General features: G+C 53.4%; 5 protein-coding genes across 5 annotated transcripts; 1 reads left to right on the forward strand and 4 right to left on the reverse strand.

The window, feature by feature from the left end:
- Positions 1-1,534: 1,534 nt before the first annotated feature.
- NEUTE1DRAFT_42514 (uncharacterized protein) lies at positions 1,535-4,583 on the reverse strand (the record flags this gene model as incomplete). Its single annotated transcript, XM_009852011.1, has 2 exons — positions 1,535-2,467; positions 2,529-4,583. 2 exons carry the CDS (start codon positions 4,581-4,583, stop codon positions 1,535-1,537), a joined length of 2,988 nt encoding a protein of 995 aa, XP_009850313.1.
- Positions 4,523-6,544, forward strand: NEUTE1DRAFT_94679 (uncharacterized protein; the record flags this gene model as incomplete). The annotated part of the gene is made up of 2 exons (XM_009852186.1): positions 4,523-4,573; positions 6,338-6,544. Coding segments are annotated over 2 exons (255 nt in total), but the record flags the coding sequence as incomplete, so codon positions are not given.
- Positions 6,545-9,929: 3,385 nt separating this feature from the next.
- NEUTE1DRAFT_145990 (uncharacterized protein) lies at positions 9,930-11,951 on the reverse strand (the record flags this gene model as incomplete). Its single annotated transcript, XM_009852187.1, has 5 exons — positions 9,930-10,460; positions 10,517-10,729; positions 10,793-10,854; positions 10,914-11,232; positions 11,469-11,951. The coding sequence occupies 5 exons, from the start codon at positions 11,949-11,951 to the stop codon at positions 9,930-9,932; spliced, it is 1,608 nt and encodes a 535-aa protein (XP_009850489.1).
- Positions 11,952-13,185: 1,234 nt separating this feature from the next.
- Positions 13,186-16,719, reverse strand: NEUTE1DRAFT_41623 (uncharacterized protein; the record flags this gene model as incomplete). The annotated part of the gene is made up of 3 exons (XM_009851965.1): positions 13,186-14,982; positions 15,415-16,178; positions 16,392-16,719. The coding sequence occupies 3 exons, from the start codon at positions 16,717-16,719 to the stop codon at positions 13,186-13,188; spliced, it is 2,889 nt and encodes a 962-aa protein (XP_009850267.1).
- Positions 16,720-21,365: 4,646 nt separating this feature from the next.
- On the reverse strand, positions 21,366-21,641 carry NEUTE1DRAFT_100288 (uncharacterized protein; the record flags this gene model as incomplete). Its single annotated transcript, XM_009852188.1, has 1 exon — positions 21,366-21,641. The coding sequence occupies one exon, from the start codon at positions 21,639-21,641 to the stop codon at positions 21,366-21,368; it is 276 nt and encodes a 91-aa protein (XP_009850490.1).
- Positions 21,642-22,272: the final 631 nt, after the last annotated feature.

Consider the following 22,272-nt stretch of genomic DNA (forward strand, 5'->3'; position numbering starts at 1 on the left):
AAAAGCGACGCAACGGGGCGGGGCCGAGAGAGAGGACGGGGGGATTTGTCGACTTGGTATCAATTCACGGCCTCGGCAGGTTCGACAACTCGGACTGTCGTCGCGGGAAAAAAAAAAAAACGAAATAGTCGAGGTGCGTAAGATTAGGGAGAAGATTGTGTCTCTTTTCGTATTCTTGTCTCGGTTTGTTCGAGTGAGACGGGCGCCTAGTGGAGTCTGTGCTACTGTCTAATAGTCCCGAGTCTGGAATTGGCGGGAAGAGACGAGAGGTTGCCGTTGAGCGAAAGTCGGACAAGCGCGCTGTGTAATTCGGATACGCGATAGAATACCTATTGATTGGCGAAAACGAAGGTGTTGATGAAGATGTTTCAACGAATGTGTTTCGGTGGTTGATTCGACTTGACGACGACGACGAAAACGAGAGAAGTTGGACGACCAGCCACCCGAGAAATGCGCAAAACAGGCTTCCCCGCCGTGTCCCTCGTGTTGTTTGGTTGCGTTGCGACTGTAAGAAACGGGAAAGCTGAAAGATGAACTGAGGGCCAGTGAGTGCAGTGTGGACGCTGAAGCTGGGGGGCGGGCGCTGGCTGTCCCAAGATGGGCGAGCCCACGGGCAGAAAAGGGAGAATCGGGGCACAGCAGGGATCAATGACCAGGTGCCCCATCTGGCTGCCCGTCATTTGGATGCCAAGAGAGCCAAGGTATCCAGCTGGCAAATCAACAATCATCGCTTGCCTCAGTGGAGTAAAGTATGGGCGCCCCGCCAAGCATCCGCTTCTCCGTCCATTTGGCTTGTGATCTTCAAGATCTTCAATATAAAACTCCCTTTCCAACCTCCACGCCTTTCCACCATCTCACCTTGACGTCTTGTAGATATTCACTGCCTCACTGCCTCTTGGAACTGGCGACGAAATGATCATCATTTAGGGTACATAAACACTACTCTTTCTACACTCTCCTTTTCTTTTACTAGGTGATTACGACCAACCAACGACTTACAACCATGATTCCCTGTGCTCTGCTCCTCCTCAGTCAGCTCTCGCCATACAAATGTCAACCACATATCTCGTCTGTCCTGCCCAGCCCAGTACACCACTTTGCAAAGCCCACACAGTCTAGTAACTATTCGTGAAGAACAGACAAAGAAAAACATCATCGTGTCAATGATGCTATCAAGTTGATTTCCCTTTGCCCTTGTACACTTCACCAGTCCCTCCCCAAACGCCATTCGTAAATGGATATATCAAACCACTGTAGCCGCCTCATGCCCTGGTCTTTAATGCGTTATCATGCCATCATTGCCATTGCCACCATCCCCTTCCGTGTCATGCCGAAAAGAACTCTAGCTTTCCCACTCCCCCTCCTCCTTCTTTGTCTCTATGCGTGTTTCCAGACAGACAATGCTTTAATGGGAGGAGGAAACATCGTCTATCAGTGAACCAGCCCAGCCAATGCAAAATGATCAAACGTTTTCTTGTACACCAACTTCCGTGCCCGTACACATACATCGAGTCATTAAAAGTCATAATCAAAGTCATCTCCTCCTACTATTCAGGGAGCCCATGTCGAGTCGCATCACAGGGCGATCAATCTCCAAGCTCCTACTCGGAATGAGCCTGCCACCAGGTGTCCTTGGGTTGGCAACATTGACTCGGCCACGACGATGCGGCCTTACCGGTCCCTCTTCTTCGTCCGCGCTTCCTGACGAGTCATCCTCGTAGTCTTTGTTGGCTGGCAAATCAGAGCCAGTTATCACTTCATTCGAGTCAAAGAAGCCTTCGTCTCCGCTGGTCGGCCTAGGGATGCCTCTCACTGTGGCAACACTCTCCTGGCTGCCGCTTCGGTCACCCATCTCTGGTCGCCCGGTGTCCTCATAGTCTGCGAGCCTGGCAAAATAGTCTGCCAGGCCGTCAACACTAGGCGTACCAATGATGGCATCGTATTGGGGCGGCGGCGTCATCAAATCGGCTTGGAGCGGCGGCGGAGGCTCGTCAGCATCAAATGCCGGTGGGTTGTATGATGGGCAGCGGATAAGGTGCATGGGCCGTTGCCGTTCAAGAGGACTCGGTAGCGTGTGGCCCCGGGCTCGGTTAACAGGCAAGCCACCAGATTCCCGTGAATCATGGACGTGAGCGGCTTGAGGGATTGAAGGTAAGACCGATGAGCTGAGCCTGTTGAGACCCAGTCGACTGCCACTAGGACTCAGGACATCTTGCTCCACGAGCTGCAACTGTCCAAGCGGGCTGGATGCACTCCTGTCCACAACATCGGCATCAGGACAACCACAGGATGTCTGTTGACGCTCGAAGGGCATGGATCCATCTGAACCGTATTGAGGAAGTGCGGTATTCGCCTGCGTCGCACGGCAGTTCAGTACAGTAAACGGGCTGTCGATGCTGATTTCGAAATGGCGTCTACGCTTGCCCAAGGGGTCTTCAGGATCCAGTCGAGATATCCTCATGACAATCTGTTGTGGATTGTTAGTGAAGGACATTCCACGAGCTTCTTTCCGGGGAAATTGCACATACCTTGATCCAATGAAACACATTGACATTCTTCCAACTGCAGTCTGGGTGAAGCCGTAGGTTCTTATCCCGACTCATCATGGCGCATGTCGGGATTTGTACATTCATCTCAAGCTCGGTACTGCCCCAGAAGGTCTCCAAGCCAAGATCCAGATCACCCAGCAAGTTCTCAGTCTGGTTCGGCAACGGTGGCAGTGGCGCGTTTGTCCTGGCTGCTTGCACCATCCTTCGCGCTGCCGCGGACCGCCTGGCCTCTTCTCGTTGCTCGGGGCTTAGTTCACCACCGCTCAGAATGCGGAAGTCGCTGGATTCATACTGCTTGTCAAGGGGTTTCCCAGCAGATTTTTCGAGCAACAAGATCTTTCTCCCAGCATCCTTGCGGGTTACGTGCCTGTCGTTGGTCCAATACTCAATGTTCTCCGTCACAAACACCTTAAGCTTGTGTACTTGAACCTTGGCCAGCGGGGTGAGCTTGAAGGCAATGGGGATCTTGGCGCCAAGGGGAAAGCTCTTGCCAGAGATCATGATGTCGTAGTGCAGCTGATCTTCCCATTGCCTGCTAATAGAGATGGGTTCTGACATTTCAAGCGACATGGAATCCGGCAACCGAACGATGGACACCTCCTTGGTGCCGTGGAGATTGGGCTTGAAGGCACCCGCACGCTCTACCATTGCTTCCAACTCCCACTTGACAGATCCGTACTGCAGTTTGGTCGTCTCCAACTGGTGATGGTCAATGGGCAGCTCAAACGTGTACTCGTACGTACCAGGCTGGAACACCTTGTACCCCTTTGCATAGATCTGGTTTGCAAAGGGAGAGTCGCCTTTACCAAAACTCCGAGAGTTGACAGAATTGAGCGAGAGCCTCTTGAGCTCCTTGGCAGTCAGGCTGGTTGAGTGCCGGCTTTTGCCGGTGAGGTGGGAGAAGGAGCCATTGGAGAAATTGGAGGACAGAGAACTCCGAGGGTTGTGGCTGCACCCACTTCCCTTGAGCGAGTATGTGCACTGGTTTCCATATTCCGTCTCCCACTGTCCGCCATGGATTGCCTGGAAGAAGACCAAAGACTGTGTTCGCAGAACCTGCTCCTCATATGTTTCTGTCTTGTTGGGTGGAATCCCTTCTGGCCATTCTGTCCTCGCTTTACCTACGAGCTTTAATGTCACAGACTTGAGCTTAACGTTCTTGGACACGTTCAGCTGGAGTTTTCCGCGGAGTAAAGCGGATGCGCCGTGACTTTCTTCCCGGGCACGGTCATTGTGGTCGAACCCAGTCAAGAAGACATTGGGCTCCGCCAACACTATCGAACATGTTACACCGCTTCCGGATGCAACAGGCTTCTGGACTTCGGTGATTGATGAACTTGCCGACTTGCAAGTGCAAGCAGACATTACGCTATTCCGGTTGTTGGGTAGCAGCACCATGGGAGATGCGGGTGTAGGAGCGACGGCAGTCATGGCGGACTGGTCGACTGTGGGCTCCGGGCGTACTGTTGGCTCGTACTTGGATCTGCGAAGGTGCCCGATCAAACTCGACGCCCTCGATCTCCTCGTCCTGGGGGCGGTATCGGTGGCTTGGGACGCCAGCGTGGCTGATTTTGGTGGTTTCCTTGCCTTGATGGAGAAGACTGACAAGACCTTGTCTATGACTTTGTGGACCGCTTCCCCGGCCGGGGGTAGTAAACGAACGGGTGGAAGCTGCTCGGATCTTCTTCGTCGAGCTTTCTCCTCGATTTTTCGACGCTTGTTGTGCTTCTTCTCCGCCTTTTTCCTCGCTTTCCTGTCCTTGTGCTCCTTTCGCTTCCGGACCTTTTCAGCAAGGGGATCAGGTCGTAGCTCGTGCGGAATGAAACCGGGAGGATATGCTACAATGTGAATTGAGTGTGGACGGCGTTGACGAGGCCCTATCAAGGGGCTGGGAAAAGAAGGGGTTGTTGGAGATGCTGGAGGGTTGCGCCCGTTGCGACCTGTCGTAGGGGTGTAGTAGATGGATCCACGAGAAGATGACGAGTACGGCTGACGTCGCTGTCGAATACGTTGCTGGGGGCCTGTTGAATACATTGTGGGCTAGATTAGAGACTGATCCTGGCTAGGCGTGGTCTGAAAGGTGAGAGTAGACGGGAGCGGAGATGTGACTGTTATGCTACCACCAGCAGCAACACAGTTTGATGGGTCCGCCACGAAGCGGATGCAGAGAAAGGTGGCAGGAGGGTGACCTGAGAGGAGGATGAAAAGAACGGCAGAAGACCAAGGTGATAACAAAGAGTGGAGTGGAAAAACGTTGTGCAGTGTGTAGTAGTCCGGCAGCAGAGGGGCCGAAGAGACGGGAGAAAATCGTGACAGGGGGGGAGGGGAGTTTGTGGACTTGACGGGAGTATTTAGGAGGAAGAGGGAGAGGGGGAGTGGAACTTGGGGAGGAGGGTTTGGCCAGCAACGGGATACAATGCGGTTGTGCCAGAACCAGCAATGCCTGCCGGTCCGGGAAGTGAGGTGAGGTTGGTGGTGAAGTGCGTGATGGTCACGGTGGTGGAAGTGGAAGTGGAAGTGGAAGTGCCCCTGCTAGTCGTAATAACAACCGTTGGTAGTAGTGTATTACGGGAAGGCGGGAGTGACGGGACGAATGAGACGGGACTCGGAGCCTGGAACCAGCGTCCTCCATGAAACCCATGTGGAGTGATGGGATCTGGAAGAGGGCGGGACCTGGGACGGGGACGGGGACGGGGAGCTGATCTCTCTTTCAAGGTTGGGGACGTGGTGCCATGTTGGACAGGTTGGACAGGCATGATCCGTATCGAGCAGGTTGATGAAGACGGAAAGAGCGACCATTTCCTCCCTCTCCGCTCTCCACCAAGACGAGTAAGCAGGCATATCGCCTTGTGACGATACGGATACACAGCTCAGTCATCCTCACATTATCCCCACGCTGAACCATGATAAACCATGACCCAACGGTGCACACACACTGGACCGTGTACACCTCACAACAACCATTCACAGGGAGACCGTGACGATGGAACTATGACATGGACCTGGGGGGATTTGAACCATCTCACACACGGCACTCTCAAACGTCAATTTGAGCCATTCAGCGCACTGGCGCTGCGTTCGCCATGCACAACGCACGCTCATCTCAGCTTGACTCCAGTCAGGAGTGACAAGGTAAGGCTGGCTGAGCGAAACTTTGTGTAAACCAACAAAGAATGGCAGATGGCCGTCAGACTAGTCTTAACAGCTGCACCTGTGCATAGGTAGAGATGCCGCCAGCGAGTGGCCGAGATCGGATGAGGTACCGTAATGGTCCATGTCATCAACATGCTGGTGAAAGGGGAAAGGGAGCAGTTGAGGTTGGGATGATGACAGTGAGATGATGGATGGAAGGGAAGTCGACTGGACGTTGAACTCCCGCCCGCCCATTACACTTCAGTTCCATCCTGCTATGCGTGGATGTGGATGTGGATGTGGATGGGATTGTGCATGAGGTTCTGTCTGGATCTAGACTCAAACTGCCCCATACTCGGGGTACGTTGAGATGGAAAGAGCCCAGCTGGGGACATAGTGGCTGTGCGGTGGGGGAGGGAAAGTGCAACAAACCGCAACTGGTGTCCTCCTCCTCCATTTTTCTCACATTTTTCAGGTGTTGAGAAGAGAGGAATGCGCATAACGCCGATGCTGGCCAAATGCGAATAAGAAAAGAATAAAAAAAAAAGAGGCACCGCGGTAAAACTAAAACACTGGGGGATGCAGGTTGCCATGGGCGCGCGTGTATGTGATATAGTAAAGTCTCATATAAAGACAAAAATCATGACACGTACCTGTACCTCTCTGATCATGAGCACGCCCGCTATCTCCGCGCTTCTATGGCTGCTGGGCGCAATCAACCGTCCGTGTTATCGGGTAGTGGTGAGCTGTTTGGGTGGTACAATAATTTGCAATCCCGACCTGCACAACGCTCGCTCTGTGTTGTTGCTGTTGCCGGTGTGTTTTGCAAGATGTGCAATATCAGTACGACAAGGCCCAGGGTTGGTCGTTGCGTTGGTCTGGGTCTTTGTCGTAAGAAAAAAGAAAATAGTCCGTTCCTTGTCGGGCGGCTCAGCAAGTGTTGGTTATGATAGCAAACCGCTTGACCCAAGAAAGAAGCCGCGGTGCCGGAACGGCCGAAGGGAGGACCGGGCGTTCACTCAGTGTGCCGTTGTTGGTCTTTGTGCGTGTGGCAGTGTCGCGCCGTAAGCCGAGGTGGCGGTGATGAGGATACTATGGTAATGGCTCGAGATTGGGTGGTAATAGTCGAGGGAGTCGTGTGCTCGTTGATAGACGTGGAAAAGGTTAAGCAACAAAATCAATCAGTCTGACTGGTGAATCCGGCAAAAGTGTCTCAGGCCCGGGAGTTGTTGAGTTGAGGTCGGATGGTCACGCTACGAGGGTGCCAGGATGACGGGATGTTGCGCGCGGGCGGTACTTGGGTAACCCTCTGCAGTAGGATATGTATGTATGTATATCCTCGGTCTTTGCTGGCCAAGGTTAGACTCGTGGTGTCGTTGGGTCAAAGATAGATAGATATGACGGACCAGGGCGCAGGGAGGGCGTTGGTAGTGTACAAGACTGGGGACCTCGACGCGGCGTAGGAAAAAAAAAAAAAGAGTTGGAGCCAGGAACTTGAAACAAGAGGCTGTCGGGACGGTGAAAGGGGATGGGGAATTGAGGGACCGTGGTAGCATGATATTACCAATCGACGCTATGAAAAAGCAAAACACCAAGTCAATGGAGAGCAAGACCCAGCATTATTTTTGCAACTCGGGAGGCAAGGCGAGGGAAGAAACACCCTGATTTTCGCGCCCAGGACAGGACTCATCATCGTTCCCAGCTGGCTCTGGATCTCCATTGGCCCATGTTTGGGTCTCAAGAGTCTGGAGACGGTCTGGTCGGAGATCAAGGTTGTCTTGGACGAGATGCAAAGACAGCCATGGGGGACGCCATGATCTCCACCAATGCAAGTATGATGTATTCTCAACGCCCGAATCCCTACCATCCCTGCCTGTGCTGCCCTTTTTCCCACTGCCGCTAACAGAAAAGGTGGAGGAACTGGGCATTCTTGGCACCGATAGGGTCGCACTCGGTGGATACCAGGGCACAGGTCCGCCCGAACTTTGTGATGAGGTGCCAGAAATGCCCTTTTTTTCCCTAGCATGACACTCATCGATCGTGTTCCGTTATCGCTCAGCACTTTCTGACAGAGACTCCCGAGGGTCCCGGACGGGCAAGATGAAGACGGAGGATCATGATGGAATCGATATTCTGTTATTGCGCCCAAACTGTTAATAGACAGACGACCTACTTAGGTAGGTAGCCAACCGATGCCGATGTGGCCGCCCGCGTACCTTAGACTGGCAATAGTGTCCATGTACACACACATTCACCCACATGCCATATACACCTACCACGACTTGTGAATCAGTCCAGAAACGGAAGAGGCACGCATTGGATCGAACAAGGGGAAAAAAAGTGAGGATGGCACCGAGACACCAACGGCCAAACTTAAATCCAACGAACCTTTCAAGCATGCTTTGATCCTCCCCTCCTCTACAATACACTACATCGCCATCTACAGCACATCGGTATACCTATACGTACATATTTGCTTCCCTCTTCCCTCCCGTTGGTGCTTGTGCAGCCGCGGTAGCTTAAGCGGCGGCGCATTACAATACGGCACGGCACTCGTTGAAAACTTTTGAGGTGTGTTGATCATTGTGGGTGAGAGACATATTTGATTTCAAAGACAGATCTGAAACTGTCAGGTTGTTGTGTACCTAGATAGATTGACGCTTTTGGACAGCACTAAGTGGGTATTAACCTACACTAATATGTATGTAGTTTGAGACCGAGATATCTCGGTATTTCCACATCCAGATACATACGGCGTAAAGCAGTACCTACCTACCTCTACCGTATAAACTCGGTCGATTGGCAACCGCCCATCTCCTCTTTCAGCGCCGGGCAGGGCATATGTTGGCGCCCCGTAAGCCAGCAGATGCCAGAAGATGTGTCTGTCCTGTTAATGAATACTCGAGGACATTGCCCACCACAGTAACTTGCGTGCGTTTTGATGTACAGCATCGGGCTTGTCCTGTATACCTCTATGTCCTGTCCGGCGCTCAAAGAGGAGATTGACGGTTGCCAATCGACCGAGTTTATACGGTACGCCAGGTCCCCTCGCCCCTCTCGGCGATGCATGAACGGCTGTCCTGGCACTTTCAGCCTGTGTCGTTTTTGCCTTGACATCCGTCTGCCAGGGACATGACTCTATACATACGGGAATAAACGGCACAGAATTCCCCTTCATTGATTCCGTCCCCATCAAATTAACTTTGCTTGTCCAGGAGTGTCCAACTATGCAGAAAAAATGCGAGGAAGGAAATTCCCGTCCACTAACAGACCGACCAGCGCCAAGCAGCACAAGCATTGACAATGCCCCAGGGGTACTTTGTACACTAAGGAAGGCACAGGGAGCGCCTCCACAGCCCCCATTCCCTACGTCATTATAGCGGGTACACACAAGTGTGAATCAGGGCAGGCCCGGGCACCAGTTCCACGCTTCCCTCTAGCTGCTGACCTATTGGGTACCAAGTGGAAAATACACTACAGTCTCGCTGGGCACCTTCTTCGCTTCGTTGTCGCTTCTTCGTCTTTTTTTTTTTTTTTCGGGTTTTCTTCTTCACTTTGAGATTTCCCCCTCGTGCTGGTCGATTCACAAACATCCAATACCGAGGCCCCGAAGCGAATGCAACGCGCGACTCGAAAGGGAACTGCAGACAAACACTTCGTGACGCGCCATGCCGGCCTGTCACCTTTACTAATGCCATTCTTGACGGCCCATGACACAAAGTGCCCGTTCATACACGCCCAGCGGGCGAGGTGCCTCAGCCTTGAAGTCACCGAGTAACTTGAATGAAACAAATGAAGGGATCGCCGAGGCTTTGCTAGTGGCTGTATATTCTGGGACACCTTGATGGCCTGACAGCCATATTTACCATGCAGTACACGTGTAGAGGTATCGAAGTCCATGGAACGGACAACCCTCCGAGATCGCCCTTCCATACACCTTCGCCATCGCCATCATTCCCGCGACACTTTGCGGTTTCTTCGGCTTGTCGTCGTCACGGTACCGTAGCATGATCGACCGCCGCCTTAGCTCGCTTAGCTTGTCTGGTGCTCGTGGGCTGATCATTCCCGTCGTCGAATCAGCACTGCCGCGTTTCACATCACAGCCCTGGGCCTGACAGAGCCAAGGGACTCGGAACCCATCTTGGCTTTCAGTTACCATGCATTCCACTCGCTTGAACGATCGTTGCCCTGACTTTGATGACTACGGCTAACCAGAACTGAACAGAAATGCTTCCTCCAGACACGCGGTTAGTCCCTCCAGAATCTGCGAGGTTGTGGTTGTCGTCGAATCACGGGCCGGTGATCCTCATCTGCCCTCCGTCTTCGTATCCTCTCCAAGTCCAAGATACTCTCGTTCGAAAACACCTTTCCGAACCGAGCCCTCGCTGCCCCGCCGAACCGGTTCGGAGGATGAGCACCCATATTCCAACGCTCACGGGCAGGAGCTGGAGGCGGTGCCGGCCGCCGCCTTTTTGGCTCTCCGTAGAACCTCTTGGCCCATGCTCTCGCTTCCTCCTCCGAGTTGTTTAATCTGGTCCTCAGCTTGTCCCTTATGTGCACCTCGAGCTCCCTGAGCGTGGGCCGCGATAACGGAGAGTGGTACAAGCACTGCGCAACCACTCTTCTCAGATCTCGGTCCGTGTCATCGTACCGCCCAGAGTACAACAGATCACCCCCGTAGGTAGCATCTTTCACCGGTCGGTCGAACACCCTGCTGGCGTATACAAACGGTTCCTTTTTCTCATTGGGCCAACACAAGGTGATCAAGGCATACATGGTCTGAGAACGGCCCCAGTTAGCTTTTGAGCGACAAGCATCTAGTCAAGATTACATACCCAACCCATCTGCCAAAGGTTCATGCTTTCTCGATAGTTGCCCGCCGTCGGTGCCCCGTCGGAGGCCGGTGCGGCGATGTGCCAATCCCATTCTTCGGTAAACTGTTCAGGTGTGTAGAGATAAGCCTTGCCAGACTGGCGGGCATACCATACTCTTTCCGTCTCTCGCCGTGCGCGGAAATTGAAGATTTCTCCTAAGCCCAAGTCGCCAATCTGTTTGAGCCATTATCAGTTGATGTTGTAACCTCTCTTATCTTGTCTGAACGGTTCACCTACCTTGTGTATCGGCGCAATTGCATGGTTACGTTGTCCAAATGTGCCAAAGCCTCCCACCAGGACTATTGCAATCAGTAAGTCTCTTCCATCCATCTTCAATGGTCATCGGCCATCCACTCACGATTAGTAGGATCAATATCAAAGTGAACCATTGTATCTCTCGGGCTCTCGTTGAAATCATTAGCTGACTCTTCCGCCCTCCACTTCGTTCCGGGGTAAGCCAAAGCGACCAAGCCGCGAACAAGGCAATCGAAGATGGTCCATAGTGCCCTGTCGCTGAACGTTTTTCGTTCCTTAGCCATTTTGACGATCCATTTCTCCAAGGTGCCACGCTCCATGAACTCGAGAAAAAGGCCGCCGGCTGCGAGGTCACTCTCTTCGATGGCTTCTTCGGCGGCGAGGTTGTACATGTGGAGGACGTGATGGGCGTCGCGCATCAACTGTAGGGAAAAGAGAATTAGCATAGAGTTCTTTTGGTTGACAGTCTCTGACCTGATTCTCTCTCTTCTTCTTCTTCTTCTTCTTCTTCTTCTTCTTCTTCTTCTTCACGTTTTCTCATCCAGCTCCAACCCACTTTCCCACTCACTGAACCGCCTACACTATTACTTCCCCCCAGGCAACCCATCTTGAAATAAAAAGCAGAGTATAAAAAAAAAAAAGAGAGAAGCAAACACACCTCATAATTCCTCCTCTCCTTCTCAATCGTATCCCTTCCCTCCAACTCAATCTTCACCACCACCTTTTCCCCTCCCCCCTGGCCCCCTCCAGGTCCAGGTCCAGGTCCAGCAGAAGACATACTAAACAAACAAGCCATCCCGAACCCTCCCCACCCCAACACCTTCTCGAACCTCATCCCCTCCTGCGCCAGTAGTCGTTCCAATCTGCGCGCCCGTCTCTGCACCCCCGTCGACGGCCCTTCCTTCTTTTCATCCTCCTGACTCTTTCGATACGGCTCCGGCTCCCGAAACGTATGTCTCCCCGGATGAAGATGATGAGGAGGCGGGGGCCCAAAGCCTGGCCAGCGCGCAGGTCGACGACGGGGGAACTCGAGGTTGTGGATGGCCTCTCGGCGTTTTTGGCGGGACCAGGCCGAGGCTCGGCCCATGCGGTGAAAGGCAAAGTAGTCGGTTTGTTCGCGTTGGACGTTGCGGAGTCCCATCTTGTCGGTGGTGATGATGGCTCAGGGGAGAGAAAGGCTGTGGTGGAGGAGGTGTGCACAGGCGGGTTATCTTGGTGGCCCGGTGGGTACTTTATTGTGAACGGTGAGTAGTCTGTGATACTAGGTTGGCACCTCAGAGACTTGTGTGAGTTGAACAAGGTACAGTGATGCTAATCTTCTAAGCCGGGTAAGTATGTCAAGAAGTGTCTTCTCACTCTTAGCCGGCGTCAACTGCATGGAATATACTATTCGTAAGTTGGTGTTGATACGTTGTCAGCAATTTTGAGGTTCTCCGAGAAAGCGACATCCTTCTTTCTCTAGAATCAAAATGTGGCTTGAAGAGCCAGGCTAGATTCAAGGCCTCCATAAAGACCATCAGCAGTCCTTGGACAAAGCATGTAGTCCAAGGTCAATGGGAGCTTTGGGCGGTCAACTCCAAAGGTGTAAGATCGGAGCCCATTCAAGATTATCCCGGAAGCGGGAGGACTGACAAAGAATAGGCCACATATTTCAAGATGATCAACTTACTGTTCATAAACTCTCATTGTTCACCACCACGGAAAGTCAGAACAGGTCCAAGTCCAAAGTCTTGTATTATTATCATCCAATGTCCTCCTATTTGATCCTCCTCCATTACCTTCAATATCTGGGTATCCTACAATCGTCTCGTCTTGTACACATGACCACCGCGTTTCTAACTGTAGCCCAAACAAGTTGCCCTGGTCATGATCCTATCGTTAACCGTCATAAAAAGCCATGAAAAAAACCTCCTTCGCGCTTGCCGCCCATTCACGTTCTTTCTTATAGTTGCGCTTCGCGCCACAAGATGCCATGCTAATGTATGTGTATGCCAGAAATGACGATGCCTTGCCCTTTTCTTCTCTTTTTTAATCCAACGTGATAACCACTCCTGAAGCTTTTCCATAAGATACAAGGAGAGCTCATACAAAAGGAATGTTGGAGTGGGTGTACATGAAGACAAATGAACAAGTGAATGCTGATTTGGCAAATTGCGCAAATGACAAATCGCGAAATGTGAGTATGTGTCATGGACACAGTTTGTCGGTGATGGTCGGACATGGCAGGAAAGGGGAAAAAAAGAAAGAGCGGAAATACCGGTTGGCCGGTGGCGGGGCGGAAAAACGTCTAGCGCTCAAAGCCAGAGCGACTTCCTCTTCTCCTTGTGTTTCTTCCTGTCTCTGTATTCCCTGGCCGTTGTCAGCTCAAGGTTCCTTTAGATACCGGCGGCGTAATGAAGTAAAACTGACACGGCGCTTCTGTCGCTGGAGTTCCGCACGACGACCATATCCTTGTCCTTCTTCCTCCTGCTCCTGCTGCTGCTCGACTTTTCCTCGTACCTATCACGCGACGACGCCCGAGACCTGCTGTCGCGGCTGGATTTGCGATGATGGTGAGCGACGACCAGTGATGTTTGAAGACCCTCGAGCTGGCCGCGAGCTGAGCCCAACTGGGCCGCAAGACGGTTGTTCTGGTCTCTCAGGTAAGCAGCCTCCTCCATCCGACGCTCGATCTCATGGTGCTTTGCATCCAACTCGGCCCTGAGCTCCGCCGTGGTCACGTCGGGATCCGAGTTGAGTTCGTCCTGAAGTCGAATGACCTTGTCCTGGAGCTCCCTCACCCGCTTCACAAGCTCCTCCCTGTTTGCCATGATGGAAGGGAGTTGGTCGGCCTCAGCCTGCGCCTTGTTAAGCTTCGCTTCCAGCCTGGACACCTTGTCCTGAAGTTCAGAAACCACTTCACGGACTGCGTCCCTCTCGCCAGCCAGGGCGGGGACCTTGTCTGCATCGCTTTGTAGCGTCGCGACACGAGTCTCGAACTCGGCAACCTTGGCCTCCAGCTCAGTGACCTTGGACTCCAGCTCGACCTTGGAAACGCTGAGGTTGGCAACTTGGTATTCCAGCTCAGCCTTGGCGCTTTGTAGACCTGGAACCTTGTCTGCCTCGGCCTGGAGAGCGGCGTTGAGCCCAGAAAGCGTCATCATGTTGCCCTTTGCGGCCTCAAGAGACTCGCGCATTCTCGCCAACTCTTGCTCGGCATTGAGCTTTTGAGTGGCAATCGACACGTTGGCAGTCTGCGCTCCCGCCAGATCGGTGTTGAGGGTGGTGAGTAGTACCCGTCCATTCAACCTCTCAGCCTCCAGATCCTCAATTTGCTTCTTCAGGCCAGCCTTGTCGGATTCGAGACCCTCGATCAGCATGCGGAGGTTGACACCTTCAGCCCTGAGCACGGCAATCTCACCCTCCAACGTGCCGACCTTGTTACTCTGACCGGCACTGGACATCTCAAGCTCATCAATGCGCGTGGTGAGAGCGGTGGACCTAGCCTCGGCTGTGGTGAGCTTGCTCTCCAAGTCAGCCCGAGCTGCTTCCACTGCGGCCTTGGCCTCCTCCAGTTCCGCCTTCTCCTTCTCCAGCTCGGCGATTCGCTGTTTAAGCTCCATCTCTGCCTTCTCTGCCGCTAGAGCGAGCTTCTGCTTGTCCTCCGCAGCATCATCAATCAGCTTTTGACGCATCTGGTCGCCAAGGTGCTTCGCATCGGTGAGAGTGGCAACCTCGCCAAGAAGCACTTCTTTGGTGATCCTCAACTCATCGAGGTTGGTGTTCAACTTTTCAATCTCCTTGTCCCTCAAATCACGTTGCTCTTCGAGGGCATTGTTCGTGATCCTCATAGTCGAGATTTGCTGCATGAGACGAACCTCATGTTCGGACCGATCTCCCTGCAGGGATTTGATATCTTCCTCCAGACGGGTGACGGTAGCCTTGAGGGTTTTGCTAGTCTCCTTGAGATCGTCCCTTTCTTTCTGGACTTCGCTGAGCATTGCGCTAGTTGCTGCACAAGTAGTCTTGTACTCGGCGGCGGTTCTGGTTTCGTTGTCAAGCTTGCCTTGTAGCTCAGCTTGCATCTCAGCCTTTTCCGCACGCGTAGCGTTCAGTTGTTGCTCCAGCTCCGCCATCCTGCGGCCTTGCATATTGAGGTGGTGTTGAAGCTCGTCCATCGTTTGTCTCTCTGCCTCCATCATGGCGACAACCTCGTCCTTTTCGTGGTAAGCGTCGTCTCTTTCGTTCTGCATTGCCTCGACATCATCTTCCAGGGCGGCCTGGTCCTCGAGAAGTTCCGCCACCTCGGCCATGCTCTCCTGAAGCTCCTCCCGAAGTTTGCGCTGATCGTCACGCAGGTGAATTACCTCGGCCTCCTTGTCACTGAGCTGCGACTTGAGGTTGTGTTGGCCATTGCGCAGCTTCCTGTTCTCTTCCTCCAGCTGGTTCATTTTACCCAAAAGGTTCTCCTCCTTGTTCTTCTGGTACCAAGCCTTCGCATACTTCTCATCCAGAAGCTTTTCCTGGTTCTCACGCAGGCCTCTCGCTTCGGTCTCGAGCTCATCAATCTTGCGAAGAAGCTCCAGCTCGGACTCCTTGTGCTCGTGCTCTTTGCTCAGCAGCACGCTTTGTCCGTTGCGCAGCTCCCTGACCTCAATCTCGAGGTTGGCGATCTTGCGTTTAAGGTTTGTCTCCATCAACTGTTGTTGCCTCAGCTCTTCTTGGCTGGAACTCCGGTGATGCACCCTGATCTTAACAGATGGCAAAGGCTCACTGTTTGTTCGGGCAACGACCATGTCAGTCCGCGACGAGGGGCGGGGAGATGGTTGCGGCACGCGAAGCTGCGAACTGCGAGGTGGGTGGTTGGAGCTAGCAACGCTGGTGTCATCAGAATCAGACCCGGTGGTGCTACGGGTAAACCGGACGGTAGAGTGTGCTGACTTGTTGGACTTTGAGGAGGATCTGAAGATGCTGGTTGGTGTTACATCACTGGCGCAGTCCGAAAGGGAGAGTCTCGAGTCGACCGTAGTCGCCAGAGTGCTGGTGCTGTTGGAGTGCATCGAGGATTCCGAAACGGACTCGGTTTCGGTATCCTGATCGTGATAATCGTGGGGTCGGTTGTCAAGGACATAGCGTGGCGCAGGAATCGTGCGCACATTGCTAGGAGGAGGGCCGTAGGGACCATCGTGAGGGCCCTGAGGAGGGGTTGGCACCCGGGAGGGGCGTAGGTTAACGGTGGCACGACGTTCTTCGGGGAGGTTGATTATAGGGATCTTGGCCCTGAGCACCCTGCGTGGGAGGCCAAGCGAACCAGTGGTTGCGTGGTGTGGGAGGGGAGGGCGTCCGGGCATTCCAGGGGCCAGATGGATCTGAGAGGGCATGGGAGCTCCTCCCCTTGAGGGGACTCTTTGAAGAGCCATATGAGGGCTGGGCGAGGGTATGCGGGAAGCAGGTGATGGCAATCGAGGAGAGGGTATCCGTGACGGAGAGGAAAGTCTGGCCGGAGAGGGTATCCGGGAAGGCATGGAGAGGCGCTTCTGCTGTAGGCTCGTCGCCATGGGCTGGCCATTCATGACCATGGGGTTCATCATGGTAGGGCCACCCGAGAGAACAGAGCTGCCGACATCAGAGCCGCCCGTCTCGGAACCGCTTCCTACTTCGGGGATGTTGGACGAGGCCAAAGATGAGTCCGAGTTTCGTCGAGCACGAGACGGTGTTGGTGGTGGGCGGCCGCCCCTTCGGAGAATAGACTTTGGTTGACCGTTTTGAGGAGGTCCCCGTCTGTTTGTGAGTTGGAGAGGCCAGCTCGAAGTTCTGTTGGTGGGAGTAGCGGTGCTGGCAGTGCTGGCGGTGCTGGCGGTGCTAATAGTGCTTCCCGTGCTGCTGCTGACATTGCTGAGTCTGTCGTCCGAGACAGAGAAACCCCTCATGTGCCCCGGTCCTCCACCTGGCCTAGGTCGTTGTGGGTATGGAGATCGATCTCCCATCGTGTCTGTCTTGATGTGTGGTGGTGAGGTTGTGATGTTGTGATATGAGGCTTCGGTGTTGTGTTTGCGGTCGTGTGTGTGTCTGCGGTTGTGTTCTGTGTTCGACGGCCAATGCTTGCTCGGGCGTGCAACAACAGAGTGCAGACGGGTGTATATGAATATGTACCGGTTGTCAGGTTTTCGAGCTCCAAGCGAGAGTGTGTGTGTGTGTGTGTGTGTGTGTTATGTGTGACTGGGCAGGTCTAGGTCTGGCCAGGTATTGGAAGGAGGTATATGTGTGTTTGAGTGGGGGGGAGGGATGGATGTATTAAGAGTGCTTGGTTGGTTTGGGTACTAAGTAGGTAGGTACGGGTGGTTTGTTTGTGACAAGAACGAATGTGTGTATGTAGGCAGGTAGTGATTAGGTATTATTACGAAGATGGTACTGACTGAGAAGGAGTAAAAGTAGTTCAGGTCGGGAGTTCAGGATGGAAGAAGGGACCTCGAACGCGGGCTTCAGCTGAACTTGTATAGTCACAAATGGGCATTCACACGCTTGCTATGTTTCGCCGCCTCTTCTGACTGTCTAGGTACCTCTAGCAAGCAGCTAGTCTGTCTAGCCGCTGGGGACCTGGATGGAGACCTGAAAATCGGCCCCAAGGTGCGTTGAGCTTGTTATTCGGTGAGGAGAGCCAAAGTGCGGCTTCCCTGCCAATCCCGAGACTTGTGCTGCACGCAAGAGGGAGGGAAAGAGAAGTGGAAACAACGAAGCGGGCCCCGATACGTGTTCCCTGGATGGGCCTGTGGTTATAGGGTGCTGGTTCTAGGCTGTTGCTGGACCGCAGCCCAGGGCCGTGTAGGTAGACGGGAACCAAGGGAGGCTGTGTGTGGTAAGGTTCGGTTATGTTGTTGTCGTTGTTGTCTTGTTCACTTTTGCTGTCTGCCGTCGTCTGATGCGTGATCGATGGCAATGGATGCCCGGTGAGCGGGCTGCCGGAGATCTTTTGTTCTTCTTTTTGACCCGAGGAAGGAATGGAGCAGGACAGTCAGTAGAAGTGGAAATTGCAAGTGGCCCAAAGCAGGAACCGGATTGGATTTCCACCTAGTTTGTGTGCATCTGGACTTGAAAGTACACTAAGGTACGAGGGAAGGTGCAGTGCTCGTGCAGTTGCAGGTTGTTGCAGTTGCGTCTGCAGTAGTGTAGTGGGCAGTGGGCAGGAGGTAGCAGACAGTAGTGGTGGTCGGTATCGAGGTCACTCGATGTGTACACTACGAGTCTCTCTGTATGGGAAGAAGCCCAGGACCAGGGACTGAAGATCTTCAGCGTGGGCCGAAGCACGGAAGGCGGGCAGGAGGCGGGCATGAATGGCCGGAGGGGCACCACCAAAGCCATCATGCAGAGCGGACCGGGGGGTCAGAGTAGAGTAGGATGAGGACGGGACTGACAGCATGCCGTGAGGAGGGGGATCAGCCGAGCTGACTGAGAGAGAGAGAGAGAGAGACAGAGCGGACAGGAACGAGGAAATGGCGAATGTGTGCAGTGTGTGTGTGACCTTGCGGTGGCCGACCTCTTTGCGCTCATCTCACCCAGGTGATAGTTTCACTTTCTTCCCAGTCTCATTCATGATGCCTGTCCAATGTTCCAGCCCTCCCCTCCTCATTGTCCCGCTCTTCCTCTAGCGACAGTCTTCGCGTTACGCATAACACTCTGTTACAAGTTCACAATGCTGTCCTCGTTGCAGAAGGAAAAACAACGAAATCCGACGACTCGGCCTAATCCGCTTAGCCAGCGTTTCGTTCCGCTCCCAAATCGGAAAAGTGCATGTGTCATGTAACCGATGATGCCTTTTTTTTTGGCTTCTCCGTTTCTGTTTTTGTCTCGGTTCAACACAACTTTCCGCGCAACCGCGTCGCGATTTTTTTTACTTTTATTATTTTTCTTTAGCTTCAAAATCTTTTTTTTTTATCATATCGATCCATTCCTCTGCTCGTTCCGTGCGAGAAATTGAATGGCTGGGATTGGGCATGAAGAGGAAAGCCACGGCGAGACACGGTGACGACGTTGAATCGGGTGGCCGTCAGCCCCCCGGGATACCCGCTCCGCACATGCCGGAACTCTGTTTGGTTTCAGCAATTTTTAAACAATTCATCTGTACAATAATCGCCCTGATGGGCTGGAACCGGGCAGGAATCGGGCCTCTGTGTACTCTCTGTGAGCCACCCTACGCAATAAGATACACAAGGTTGATTGCCGTGGGGAGTACAGCTCGTTAACGGTAATTCTTGTCGGACTCAGGCGGACCGCAAGCACTCATCAATCGGCCTCGTCAATGCGGCATTGACATGTTTTGACTATGCGGTGATGGGATGATTGCCCATTGCACCGACCCTTCCGAAAGAAGTCGGTCCAAGACAGCGAGAGGAAGCTAGGCGGCGGCCCGGGGAAAGGCTAACAGAGGCTCCACTGCGCTAGAGACTACCCGACCTAGTCTAGGTGTAGTGGGGGATGTACCCCTCAATGCAACCATCAGGTCTTGTCAACTGCACTTCAGAGATACCACAGATATCACTCAAGAGACCACTATCAGTGTCACGCGACTTCTGTTGATCTCGTGTCCTGGCTCAAGGTGAATCGGATGGCGAGCGAGTTGGGGGGTGGGGGTTGTCCGTTTGGCGACAACAAGCCCGGAGGCCGCAGAGAGAGAAAGTGTTGGGAGCAGGTCGAATGAACGGGCCAACAGCAGTCAAGATAGAAACATGGTCGCAACCCCCCAGACCGCAGCTTGCCACTCTGCAATGGACAGACAGATGATGGGAGGGAGGAATTGCCAAATCACTGAGCAGCTTGAAGGCAGACAGGGTCCAGGGCACAAATCCAAAAAGAGCTTTGCCAAAGTCCGCCTCATCCCAAAGCGAACCGACTTCAGGTGCGGCTTTCCGTGAGGTATGTAGGTACCATCCATGGAACAACATCAGCTCAAGACTGTGAGGCTTCTACCACCATGCCCGAAGCTTGAAATCGAGTCGTTGAGGTTGCTTGGTACATACTGGATCGTGCACACATCTTGTCTAACCGTGATGGGACTGTGACGGCTTATCCTTTTTTTTTTCTCCATGTCCAAGAAACCGGGAAGAGGGACATCATCAGCGGCTCTCGACCTCTTGCAAAACTGAAGCTCTCTGGCTTGGTCACTAGACCGGGAGGTGTGTCTAGCCGTGGTGGGGTCCTCATTGGTTGGCGCTAGAGTGGTCTAAGTGGGAAGCAAGCGACGTGTTGGGCAGCAGTTGGGTTTCAAGCCCCGGTCGGCCGACGTGGTCAAGCTCGATTTGCATCTGATGGGAACCCTCATCCCTTCAACCACCGCAGCTCTCTCTCTGTAACCACCCCCTCCCCCCTCCCCCGACAACTGCATCCCGTCAGTCGCCCGCATCTTGCCGGGTCTCTACACTACCTAGGTAGCCATGGCGACTGCTGTGACAAACTCTGCTCGAGGTTATGTAATGCTTCACGGCATCTCAAACCACATGGGAAACGGCGAGAATGGCCTCTCGGATCACAGCAATGTTCAGGGCTGCATGGCGTCCAGCCCAGTATCCCCCTTTGCACAGCAGCAGAAGCAAGCCCAGAATACCCCCCAAATGATCCATCACCTGCTTCACTGTTTGACACATTGAAGAAAGAGAGATCCGTTTGCACTTCATATTGAACGCGGGGGCCACGCCTTTGTGGGTGTCAACAATATCACCTTCACCACTTTTTCTCTTTTCACCACCTAGGGATCGTCTGGAAATGATGGGGGCCAAGCAGCTATCGAATGGAGCACAGCTTCCAAAAAAGCAACAAGGCCAGGATTCACAATCGAGCATTCCATCCCCGACTTTTCCTCTTGTCGCTCACTCCCTGCCCGGAAAGCCTGGGCCAGGAACAGGGACTCAGGTTGGGCTAGACATGCCCATGCCCTTCCTTACCCCTGGAACGGTGAAACCCTGGGGTAAGGGATCCCCGCAACAACAACAACCAAGCTCGACAAGGTCACCTCAACTCCAACGATTTTCCGCTTGGCTGATCATCACCATCTTTCCCGCTTTGCGTCGCTGAGTCGTTGTGTCGGTCTACCATCTTCTTGGCTCGGTTAAAACTTGGGCAAAAAAGGTCGCACAACCCGGGCTGCAGCGGCACAAGCAATCATCGTCTTCATCACTGACCCTCTGACCCAAGACCAACGGTGTTACGGTGGGAGGGTGGGGGGGTTATGGGACATGGGGCATGGGGCGCAGTTTGTGTCCTGATCGCTTCTTGTCGCACTTGTTCGTTGCGGCCTGATTCTTACCGAATCGACGTGACGCCAGAAATCAAGGTCGGGGATAGAATTGGGACAACGACGACAACAAGAAAGAAAACGCCCACAGCGTGCCGTCCCGTCGCTGGACCCCGGAGAAGGCAAGCGATCAGGCAAGCAAAGAGGCAAAGGTGAGGCCCGGGCGAACCAGGGACCGATGAGGGGAGGCCCAGATTGTTTCAAGTTTCAAAAGTCTGGAGATCGAACATTCACAACGGTCAACTCTCCCGTCTGTTTGTTTGGTGGCGAGGTAGCCAATCCGAACTCTCATCAACCCCGGCGCCCGCCCGTTCGCCGTCTCTTGCTACTCCAAGCACCGTGGTCTGGTCCCCTCCCATCCCCAGCCAGTGCCATGTGGGAAAGGGTCGCCAAAGAAGAGTCTGGAATTCCGAACGGCTGCCCAGGCAGTCTTAGGGCTCGAACAGCCCCATCTTGGGCCCAATCCAGGTACGTATTCTTCAACCTCACACACCGGGTTCCTGGCCTAAGGTTGCCAAGACTCGACTCACAACGCCACAGAGGCTTTGAGGATCCAGTCCACGACATGTTGACACGACTTCACTTTGGCTCTTTTTTCTTTGTTTTCCATGACGCGCTACCCACCTGAACTGTAACTCGAGGTGAGGCGTGTCTGCATTGCTGCTGTCAATGAAGTGGGAGAGCGAACTCCAATCACCAACCCACATGGAACTCAGCCAGGCGAGACTTCCGAGCGAGGGACGGTACTTATAGAAACCTTAGAATACATTGATCTTTTTCGGTGTGCAGACCGCACTTCTGTAAGAATCACCTAGTTAAGTAAAAAGGCCCCATCGTGGACGTGGCATGAACCACTAGTCCACTTATAGCCTCAAGTTAGACGCTCAAAAAACCTCATGCCAAGACATATCTACAAATGCGAAACAAACGCGGACAAGCGAACCACGATGCTTGTAGCGCGTTTGGGGGAGTCAGAAGCTCGCTGGATTATCAAGCTTTCCCCGTACGGCCTGCAGAAGAGCGGTATAAGATAACAGCATTCACCCACTCTTGGCCCCACGAACCAGTCGGTAGTCGTCAATAATCGGTCGACGATTACTGACACCCGACTCCACTGTCCTGCCCAGTCCACTCATTGTGTGAATAGTCCACCGTCTCCGTCCGGCTACTTCTCCCTCGAATGATGGCAGGGATGGGT

Source organism: Neurospora tetrasperma, assembly GCF_000213175.1.
Source record: "Neurospora tetrasperma FGSC 2508 unplaced genomic scaffold NEUTE1scaffold_3, whole genome shotgun sequence".
In the NCBI taxonomy this organism is placed as follows: Eukaryota; Fungi; Ascomycota; class Sordariomycetes; order Sordariales; family Sordariaceae; genus Neurospora; species Neurospora tetrasperma.